The sequence below is a fragment of the Pollicipes pollicipes genome, unplaced genomic scaffold, assembly GCF_011947565.3.
Source record: "Pollicipes pollicipes isolate AB1234 unplaced genomic scaffold, Ppol_2.1 Scaffold_7231;HRSCAF=8579_pilon_pilon_pilon, whole genome shotgun sequence".
Classification (NCBI taxonomy): domain Eukaryota; kingdom Metazoa; phylum Arthropoda; class Thecostraca; order Pollicipedomorpha; family Pollicipedidae; genus Pollicipes; species Pollicipes pollicipes.
The window spans coordinates 117084-128031 of record NW_023597034.1 but is presented as its reverse complement, the minus strand read 5'-3'; the positions used below and the strand labels follow the sequence as shown (position 1 = coordinate 128031).

The 10948-nt window shown below is 56.3% G+C and overlaps 1 protein-coding gene and 1 long non-coding RNA gene across 3 annotated transcripts in view; one reads left to right on the top strand and one right to left on the bottom strand.

Annotated features, from left to right (window-relative positions):
- Positions 1-409: 409 nt before the first annotated feature.
- LOC119110408 (uncharacterized) lies at positions 410-2278 on the top strand. 2 transcript variants are annotated; one of them, XR_005095485.1, is made up of 3 exons: positions 410-489; positions 1398-1490; positions 2191-2278. It is a non-coding gene; the product is annotated as an uncharacterized LOC119110408 (long non-coding RNA). The 2 variants fall into 2 exon arrangements; XR_005095484.1 differs by having other exon boundaries at positions 462-720.
- A 4479-nt stretch (positions 2279-6757) lies between these two features.
- The window catches only part of LOC119109211 (serine/threonine-protein kinase 25-like), an 11099-nt gene continuing 6908 nt past the window's right edge, over positions 6758-10948 (bottom strand). Inside the window, exons 2-7 of the mRNA XM_037232805.1 lie at positions 10390-10573; positions 8410-8587; positions 8054-8146; positions 7707-7724; positions 7058-7216; positions 6758-6766 (exon numbers count right to left, since the gene is read on the bottom strand). Of these exons, the coding sequence (XP_037088700.1) occupies positions 6758-6766; positions 7058-7216; positions 7707-7724; positions 8054-8146; positions 8410-8587; positions 10390-10573 (641 nt within the window). The remainder of the gene's footprint in view (positions 6767-7057; positions 7217-7706; positions 7725-8053; positions 8147-8409; positions 8588-10389; positions 10574-10948) is intronic.

Below are 10948 nucleotides of genomic sequence, written 5' to 3'. Positions count from 1 at the left end.
TGGGGCTATGGGCTTGTGGGACTCGTCTCAAAATGACCTTGGGATATAATGTCACGCGTGAGCCCACATACTACATTCCATATGCATTGACAGATATCTCACATCCGATTTGTATTGCTTACCATTCATCCGGTGGGTGACAGCACCATTCATCCTAGGCACCCCCGTAGTACCATCAGCACTGGTTCAATATTAAAGATGGTGATGAGAAGACTATCATAATGCCGTAGACTTGAAATTTGAATATCCCCGCTAAATCAAATTCGTACTACGTAAAGCATTGTAATTACTTTTCATTGTAGGTATATTATGGTATTGCCATGACGTCACTTACTTGCATGAGCGGCGGGCGCAAGGCAAGTGTAAATATTCTTTGATACAATCACGGTTGAGATGTTACGAAGTGTGGGACCAGGTGTCAATATTTACCTATTAACCCGTGCAGCGCTGTATAACTTTGCATTGCTTTGTAGTGATCGGGAGTAAAAGGTCAGTTGTATCGCTGGTCTCGATCTGGTCAAGCTCCCGGTCCGGTGGCCAAACAGTCTCAAATGATGGGCAGATTCAGTGAGGAATGTCATAAATGATATCCGCCCAGTGCATATCAAGCGTAGGCTTAAACAGCTCATTAAACATTAAAGCTTTTTGCTCTTAAAATGTTAAACTGTTCTTTTTGTAGAGATGTGCGTATGAGGATTCAAAAACAGGTGCTTGCTCCACGTAAGTGGGGTGAGAGAGTCATGTCCATTCCAACCCTTCCATAATTTCGGAACACACATGCATGTATTATTATATGTTGGGTCCTTCATATGCAACATTATATTTTCCCATGTTTTCATCCCCTGGTAACACATGTGCTTGGACTAGAACCTCTGCATTTTTTCCATGTTTTCCTCCCTGTGGTAACAATTGTGTTTGGAGAAGAACCTCCCTCACCCTGATTATTCTGTAATATCAAGAAGGTATTTTGAGGATTTGTAACAGTGAACACATTGTGCAGTCCAAAATCTTCCTTCCCTTTGTTATATTTGGGTGATGTGTCATGGAAGTCCCTCCTCTCCATGCATGTTTATTTGATGTATGGCCATGCTATTGGTTTCAGATACATTTGAGGCAATCAATTAAATAGAAAGTATTGGTATTGTGCAGATGAAAGCGTTGTAATGTGTGATGTCCTGTTAAACTGACACACATTTGGACTGTGACTGTGTAGACTAGCATACATTATTTGGTGTCATTAGGCTTTTTTAAAAGCCATGGTGTGGATCAGATTTCATCACATAGTGAAGGTGTGTTGCAAATGGAAAGTTGATATGGAATGTTTTCTCTTTGCTACCATTTGATGAAGACAGTACACATGTTGCACTTTGTCCAATGACATCATTATATGGTTCCAGCTTAATCTTCAGCGCAGGACTAGACTTGTGGAAGCACAATGTATGAGAAAGTCTTGTCTGCAAAACCAGATGGATCATCAGTATTATTTATTGGTGAGTTGGATCTTCAAGGCCAAGTTAATTTTGTGGGTTGGCTGGTGCTTTATTTGTGGGCTGTGATATGTACTTGGTGCTGATACCTGGCAGTTTGCTGTTTTGTTTAGCAAGATGGTCATGGTGATTAGTAAGCAGTATGAGGAAAGGCATAATGATATTGCAGCATGGAGTTAGAAACATTCATTAATGACACTATGATGCATGTCTCCATGCCTCAGGATTGCATTACAGTTTTTACACTATTTATTCTTTTGATGCTGTAGCTCTCATGTCTGGTACAAGATAAGGTCCATCTCTGTGTGTTGGGAGGAGAGAGAGGGGCATCATGGTCATTTGGGAATTAAAATATTTTATGTGGTCATTAACCCAAAGCATGCTTCACTTTATTTTTTGTGAGGTGCTTTGCACAACATTTTGTTGTGGTGACAGACCACACCCTACATCAGCCATTCACACAGTCAAAGCTATTTTTCCCTCAAGTATTGTATCACATGATGTGAAACTGTGGTCATCTGTCCTGACTCATTAATTAAATTCCACCACATTCAGTGTGACATGGTCAAAGTTAAACTTTACCACTCTCAAAAAGTTTCTTCACATACCATACCTCACACCATGCCTAGGGGAGTGGTTCATGTATGAGCACAGAACAGACAGTTCAGACATAGATTCCACCAGCCTGTGCTGCTGCCCACAGATGTGGGAGCCAGCTGCTCGCACCAGCTGCTGCTGGGGTACGTGCTGTACCGGCTGCAGCAGCAGGTGGCCGTGACGTTCGTGCCGAGCGGCGAGCGGCCGGAGCAGCTGCCTGGCCAGCCACTGCTCAGCTGCCGGCCGCTAGATGAACAGCCAGGCTGCTGGCGGTCGGCTGCCCAGCTGGCCGCCCAGTTGGAGGCAGCTGTGCCTGCCGCTGGCCTGCCTGCACAGCTGATGGTGCTGGAGGATGCCTCGTGTCTGGCGCATTGGCTTGGTGTTGGCCGACTCTGCCGACTGGTGCAGCGGGTCATGGCCATAGGTGAGCTGGGATGGTGTGGCAAGTTATGGGTAGAGGTCAGCATGAGGGTGGAGCTGGTCATGGCCGGAGATGAGCTGGAGCCGTGCAGCAGGTCACAGCTGGGGGTGACCATGGGTGGTGCTACAGGTCACAGCCAGAGGTGGGCTGGGATGGTGGAGTAGGTCATGGTTAGAGGTGAGCTGGGGTGGTGCAGTGGGTCACAGCCAGAGGTGAGCTGGGGTGGTGCAGTGGGTCATGGTTAGGCCTAGTTGGGGTGGTGCAGCAGGTCATAGCCAGAGCTGGCTGGGGTGGTGCAGTGGATCACAGCGAGGGGTGAGGTGGTGTGGTGCAGCGGGCCACAGCCAGAGGTGAGCTGGGATCTGACCCAGCCAGTGGTCTTTGAAGGACGAGTGAGCACTGCCATATGTTAAGTGTTATTTATCGGGTTGACAGCGAGCACAAAGCAGTATTTTTGTCATCTTTTCGTTCCTTGTAGTTCATTTGGGCTAATGCTAACAGACATAACTAAAACCTCACCCACCGACTTGTTAAACTGCTCGCCCCCAACATTTCGCGATCATGTGCCGTTCCCCCTCGGACCGCCAGATGGCGCTGACCACGCGCTGTTCCCGCCCCAGGCCACCAGATGGTGCTGGCGGTGGGTGAGAACGCCATCGGTGAGGAGTGGCTGGCCCAGCTGCGCCACTACGCCAGTCACGTGGTGGCGGTGGAGGGCACGGGACGCGAGGTGGCCATCAGCGTCACCTGCCGCTCCAGGACCGGCAAGGTCGATACGGCTGTACGTACAGTGGGCGCAGAGCGGCGCGCGCGCGGCATAGATCGCCAGGCCGCTGCCACGTCAGCCACAAACGTGGGATATGAGGTGTTTGGGAACTGTTTGCATGGGGAATGCACGTGACAGAATGGCTTTACAAACAGATGGGCGTTATTAGTGCGTTTGATATGTTCCATCCCCTAATGTCAATCAATCATTCAATCTATGTATTGCTGAGGTTAAAAACATGTCGAAAGTTGTGAGAATGCATTCAAAGATCAAATGCTTTGTATCTGTGATGACTTCATGAACGTGCTAGACTGTTCTTGCGGTCAGTTTCTTGCGGCCAGTGTCCGTCATTGTTTCACTGGCTTCCCGTGATCGGATGAGAAGGAGCGGGTGTGTCTGGACACACAAGCTGCAGGCTGGTCTTTCCCCCTATCACTTGTCGTGACGCCCCCCCCCCCTCCCCGTGTCTCCGTTAGAAGGAGCGGGTGGTCCTGGACACCGGGCTGCAGGTTATCTGTTACCCCTGTCACTGTCCTGACCTCCCCGTGTCCCCGTTCAGGAGGAGCGGGTGGTCCTGGACACCCGGGCTGCAGGTGACCCGCGTGGAGCCGCGGCGGCCCCAACTCGCCCCTGTGCAGCGTCCGGGTCCCGATCCGGCCCGCCCAGCTGACCACCGGCCCCTCACCACCTTCAGCCTGCAGCTGTCGGAGCAGGAGCGCCAGGCGCGCAGCCGGCTCGTGCTGCCCTACCTCAGGTAAGGCCGGCTCTTGCTGCCCTATACCAGATACCTCCTGGTTCAAGCTTGCCCTGATCAGATAAGGCCAGGCTGGTGGTGGCCCTACCTCAGGTAAGGTCCGGCTCGTGCTGCCCTATCGCAGGTCAGGCCCGGCTCGTGCTGCCCTATCTCAGATAAAGCCCGGCTCTTGCTGCCCTATACCAGATACGGCCCGTTTCGAGCTGCCCTGGCTCAGATAAGGCCCGGCTCGTGCTGCCCCTATCTCAGATAAGGCCAGGCTGGTGCTGCCCCAGCTCAGATAAGGCCCGGCTCGTGCCGCCTCACCTCAGGTGAGTCTCCAGTGCGGCACTGCTCCGCTGGCAGATGCCCTGCCGCGCCGCAAGGCCGTTCGGCGTCGCCCCGGACGGGGCCGTAATTAATTGGATACTTTCCACAGGACATGCCTTCAGCATTACTTTACGTGACGGCCCCCGCAAACGCGGTGCGGACCAGGCTCGTGACGTAGATCGACGCCACTGTCCGCCACCCGGCCGCATCTCGGCCTTTTCCGACCGGCCTGTTGCTGAGGTCCTGCATGCGTAGCACACGCACGTTCGCAGGTAGATCAGGGCGTGGTTTCATCAAACCAAACTACGAAACTGCGCATTTGTTAATCACCCACGTGCGAGTGAATGGACCGGAAAAGGCAAACAATGTGGGTCGTAATCATCCTCCGAAAGGCCTTGCAAGTACAAATCCAAGCTGGTTTATGGAGCGCTTGTTCATGCGTGGGGAATCAGAAGTGCGCTGGTTGGTGGCTTCCTTTGAAAACCAGGCCCCTGTGTCGCCCGTAGCTATTCCGTGTTTGATGTGCCGGGCAAGCTGAGCAAAGACAACGTGGCGCGTAAGTGATAAGGTTCAGCATCCACTCTTGTTTTGATAGTGGGTGGAATCATTTTTCGGCCATTAAGGGACGTTATATTAATCGAGACTAATATTTGGATACGTATGTCAGAGAGCGTCATGTTTTGCAAATCAATTCAGATTGTATAGTTTTACCAGCTGTTCTCCCTCAATGCTTCAATATGCCTCTAGTTTTGGCTTTATATGGGTCCTATTGCAGGTTCGTACCTTATGTGGTCGCTGCATTACACCAGTACGTTAAATCATGGCTTATGGCGTCATCAGCCGAACAAAAAGTGGCATAAGGGGCATGTCCTTTGTCCTGCGCCTGCCGAGCAGCCTGTGCAAAACGGCCTTTTGGAATTAAAATATTTTGGGCAGTTAAAATTAAAAACCTTGAGTTAGCCCAATCCCTTAAATGCTTCTTTGGCGTTGTTGTATTCAGTAAACTTTGAAACACTTGCGTGGTTGTGAAGAGTTGGTTTCAATCAATGACAGTTGTAATTGCACCGGCAGTCATGTTTCACTATGACAAGTTGTATTTCATGTGTATGCTATGGGCGTCGCTCATTTCTAACCTTTTGTTGCTTGTTAATCCGCCATGGAAAACGAGAATGCCCCGTTGGTGGCTATTTCTTGACTTAGTGGAGCGGCCCAACATTTTCCACGCATTTTGGGGATCACGGTCTGTTAGTTGCGTCGTTGTTGCCTTTACAACAGGACGGCACTGCTCTCAACGTACATTTGTAGCGCGGAGTCTGGCTGTTGTGGCTTCCGTATCAATCTGACTGCCGTGGTTTCCGTGGCAGTCTGGCTGCTGTGGCTTCCGTGGCAGTCTGGCTGCCGTTGCTTCCGTGGCAGTCTGGCTCGAGGTCGCACTGGAGTCGTCCAACGTTCTGCCCGCAGGCCGGAGCAGGGTCGGGAGGAGGCCGGGTCGGGAGGTCAGATCTTCTACCAGCCGGACGCCGCCGACGACTGGGACGAGGAGGATCCCGACGACGATCTGGACGTGTGACCTGACCTGGCACGATCCCGGGCCTGGGATGACCCGGCCAGGTCGGGAGGAGCTGTTAAAGATCTTTGCCACCTCCAGTCCGAAAGATCAGCCGAATGTGAACTAGGCCTGGCCTGGAAGGTGACCGGGGTCTGACCCCGGCAGACACGACCCGCGGCGTGACCCCGGCAGCGCCTGAGCCTGTGTGACCGCTGTGGGTCTGTCAGCGGATCTCCGTCTGCGTCCGGCTCCGAAGGACCGGAACCCGGGCGACGCATCTGTCGAGGAAACCGTTGCCGTGCCTTCCCGTGCAGGGGAGAATGGCGTGTGTAAACTGACTGATTAATGAAGTCCGCAGAGACGCACAGCCGGGCCGATCAATGTCGGAGCGGCTCCGAAGACTGGTCTTTACGGGTCCGAAGACCGGTCGATAAGTTTGTTGTCTGGACTTCAAGATGATAAATTTGTTTGCAATTACTGTGCGAGTGTTAAGAACATCAACCACTGCGACCCTGGGTCTCTGTCAACGCGCCTCTCTGAGGTCTCCGACGAAAACCCACGCACTGCGCGCTCAAATATTGTATTGTTATTAGTATATACATTTTGTTACACACATAATTGTCGCTATAATTCAACAACGCTATGTCAATCGAGCACAGGCGCGTCCAGCCAATAAATATATTCTAGACTCGAGCGGGGCCGCCGAGGCGCCGCCCCCGGCGGGCTGGCAGGCCCCGGCGGCGGGCGGGCCCCGTCCCGCGCTCGGCCCCCACGTTTGTTCGATGCGACCCGTCGCCGCAGGCGTCGGTCGTACTAGTCTCGCAGGTTTTGATTTCTCGCGGCATTCATCGGGTGGGGCGGGCGGGCCCGGCGACTAGCGGACCTCGGCGCGAGCGAGCGGGCGCCGCGCTGCGCCCGGTGAGCGGAAGGAATGCGACTCGCGACCAAAGTCAACAACACTGGATCACTTCTCGACTGGGCAAAATAGTCTGTCTCGCTATGTACAGCGGCGCGCGGACTCGCTTATTGCCGGGCGTCGACGGGCCGCCGGCGCCGCTATCACAAGCACTCTTTGGCCGGCGGGTGCGGCGGGCGCGCGCGCCCGGGAGTCGCCGCCTCACCGCGCCAGCCGGTCCATGGCGGCGCGCAGGCGCTGTTCTCCCATGCTCGGCACCAGCTTGACCATCAGCTGCTGCACGAACTGGTCGCTGATGCCGGGCGCGCTGCGCTCGGCCAGCTCGAAGGCGTTGCGCAGCTCGTCGATGGCGTCAGTGCGTTGCGCCAGCGAGGACGAGTCGCGCGCCCGGTAGCTGTTCCGGTGTCGCCGCTGGAGCTGCCGGCACGGTCGCAGTCGGTCACGCACCGGCCGCCGCTATCACACACAGTCATGCACAACGGGCGTCAAGAATGCCCCCGGTCCAGAGGGAGCGCATGCCGTTACTCCGCTGACTTCGGCCTAGACGCGGCCAAGTAATGAAAGCCGTCGGGTCAACAACGCCGCTTCCATTGGCATCATCAATCCCCGTGTGGAAACTGAGCCCCTGCAAGTCGCCTGCACTGGGAAACAAAGCCCGACCTGTGGCGCAGTACTTGCACCCCCAACCCCTCGCTTCGCCGGCCGCCTGCGGGTGTACCGACCTCGGACATGAGCGGGTGGATGACACCGCTGAGCGTGCGGCTCCGGTTCGGGTGCTGGCTGGTGGGACTGACGACCTTGCTCGGACTGCCCGACGAGCGGCGTCTGTTGCCGGCCGCCGGCGTCGCCGGCTCGGCCGGGCTCTCCGCCACCGACCGGCGGTGCTCGGTCGGCGGCGGCGGCGCGCCGACGTGGTAGGCCGCGTCTGTCCGACATGGGTGGCGCGTCACGCGCGTCGCAGCCCGACACGGGCCATGCCGCCGACACAACGGCGGGCGACAGCGGCGGACAGCACGGCGACGACACCCGACAACGCAGGCAGGTCGCGACGACCGCTCTGACCGACCACAACAGATCACACGACCGCGTCGTCCGCCACCTGCGACATCTCATCACGTCCCGAACTCAACACGGGTCAACCGGTGTGCAACCGGCTGCCAGCTCTACCCCGCACGTGGTCTGCGGCGCCCCGCCGCGCCGGAGCCGGCCGCGCCTCGGGTGACCCCCGGTCGATGCCCCGGCGGCGCCACTGACCGGACTGCGCGGCGGCGGCGTCTCCTTCTCCGGAGACCGCGGCGTCGGTGTCGTCAGCGGCGAGACGTCCGGCAGCGCCGAGCCGTTCTGCAGCTGCGGAGGGGACGGACCGCGCGGGTTAGGGGGGACTGGACGGGACGCTGCAGGCCGGAGGGGGAGGGGGTGAGGGGGGACACAACGCAGCTAGATCCACCCGGGACGGCGACACAACCCAGCGAGATCCACAGGAAAACGGTACGCACACCGCCACGCACGGGTCACGGGCCTGGCTCTGCGGGCGAACGCAGCTGCCCGGCGGCCTGACATACCACGGTATCTGACAGCTCCAAGTGATGGCCCGGCACCCCGTCACTGACCTGCGTGATGACCTGGGGCGGTATCCGGTTGTTGTGGTTCATGCTGTCGATGTCGCGGTCGGCCTTGCCGCCGTTGTCGACGCTCGTGTCCAGCTCGGTCTGGCGGCGGCCCGACGACGGGCCGCGGATGGTCGGCACCCACGGCTCGTCCAGGTCGGAGTCGTTCCGCGACCCCTCCCTGCGGGCGATCGGCGCCGGCCGGCGTCAGCACGGCCGGTGACTCCAGCGCAGCGGAGGGCGTCCCACAGGCGACCCCGTCGCGACTGAGGACATCACGTCGACTATCCCGCCCTATCCGGTACGCATGGTACCGCGCTCATTGCACCCCGAATAAGTAATGATCCAATCATCGACATGGGCCACAACCGACACGCATGGTCGCTGCACGACCGGGGTTTGGACCGCCTCGCGCGGCGGCCCCATAAGAGGCGACAGCCGTCACACGGCGCGCTCTCCTGCAGCCGCGCCGTCGCAGCACTGTGCCGCCCTCTGGCGGGCTGCGGATCGAGACGGGTCAGGCTGCAGGGGGCGGGCGGGCCGCGGCACCGAACCACGAGAGGGTCGGCCCGGCGCGCCGCCGGTCGGCTGCCGGCCACGTCTCACACACACACTGAGTGAGTCCCAGCGTACGTCATGTATCCGCGCATCGCCAGAACATGAGCCAACCACGCCTCTTAACGGGCCCCACGTCAGTTCATTAGTCATGACTCAACGACGATGGTTTGCATGTTCCACTGTGCAAACAGTCGGACAGAAATGGGCCAAGGGGTGGCGAACGTGTCCGCTTTGATTGCACGTAAGTAGCAGAGTGTTAGCTTAGCTCCAGACGAATAGGAATACAAACGAGTGCTGAAGTTCCGAGTGTTCCGGCCCCTTGCGCACTTCATGCCTGCCCCATCAATTGCATAATCTACGAAGATCATTAAAAGCTGGTGAGAATTTCGCACACTAAAAGACATTGTAGCGCGATCTTCCCAGAATCATTCAATCCTTTGCAGTGCAAGAACATGCGTAACCAGCCAATGCAAATACAACTAAAAGCCTATTTCGTACCAGATAATTCAAGATTAATGGCCATAATGTGCTCTAAACCGTTCAATTCGTCACACGTCGCAGGTAGCCACGTTCAGATATCGATTACATTAATTAAAGCAAGCCATCAGCGGCAATCGATGGCAGGATAAAACTGACAGAGCCGCTGAATTGCTCGAGCGAATAACGAGCATTTCACTGGAAAAGCTTATGAAAATGTTCGTCTCAGAATGTAAACGCGGTTTGCGTTGTTAATCAGGCTTGGCGAGCGATAATGGTGATTTAAAAGATCACTTAGATCATCCATCGCTGTCTAATTGTGTCGACGTCAACAAATCACTGTCGTTTTGGCTGTTCAGATCAGTGACATTTTCCCAGTGTGTGCCGATGCGGCGCGGTGCTCGAGAGCCACGATACTTAACATTAGATTGGCGATTAAAAGGAATTTAAACCACGACGCCAGAATCACGTGACCGAAGCATGCACATGTCCTGTTGCTGGGCGCAGAACACGCAAAAAAAACAACCACAAGTGACGTGATTACGTCATTACGTATGCAAGGGGCTCGTTCATCCAACGTGCCGGAAATACGCCCATACAACTTCTCCGAATCGGTTTGAAATAGGGCGCCTAACCAATGACCTAGCAACCGGTTGAGGCCAAGCGTAGGAATGCGGTTATCTCCACCGCGGGCGGTTACACCCATTCACGACATCGGCGAACCCTCGTCGCCTGTAGGTTGAAGTCCCGCGCAGCTTTATCCTTCCTGCACAGACTACAACGTGGCCCAATATCGGCCGGATGCATCGGGTTGCTCCATAACCAGCGCAGCCACTTATGACGCGAGAGTCACGCGCGCGCCCACACAGCCACCCGCCCCACCGCGTGTAGCGCTGGTCGCGCGTTGCGGCGATGAGAACGTGCGGTACTGAGTCCCTTGCTACTCACGAGTCGGTCTCCTCGCTGCTGTCTGAGTCGTCCTGCTTGGTCATCTTGTACTTCTTGTGCCGGTCAATCAAGTCGATCAGGTACGAAGTCTTCTTGGCCTTCCGGATGAACGGCAGCCGCAACAGCTCCTTGGCTGTCGGCCTCTGCGGACAGGGACGGGCGTGACGGCTGGGCGCGGCCTTCGCTGCGCCGGGCGGTTTCCACGGAGCTGGTAACGGCCATCGCGCTTCAGTCGCCCTCAAAGCGAAAGTTGCGTTGGCTAATGCTCACGCACGCGCACGCCTCAATCCCCGCTGTGGCGCTGACGCCGCGAGAAGGCAGAGAATGCCGAAACGCGCAACGTTTCCACCACGCTTGTCGGCGAGGTCACGGCGTCGGACAAAAGAATGCCTCGTGGACCAATACGGCAGCGTTGCATAACGTTCCACCACCGCGCCAAGACCGGCCCGACTGCCGAGCAGTCGGATCCGGAGCAAATCCGCCCTGTGTCCGCGACCAGGCCCACGCCTCTAAACTCGTCCGGGACGGCGGCGCGGCTCATGCGGTGCAGACAGTCTCC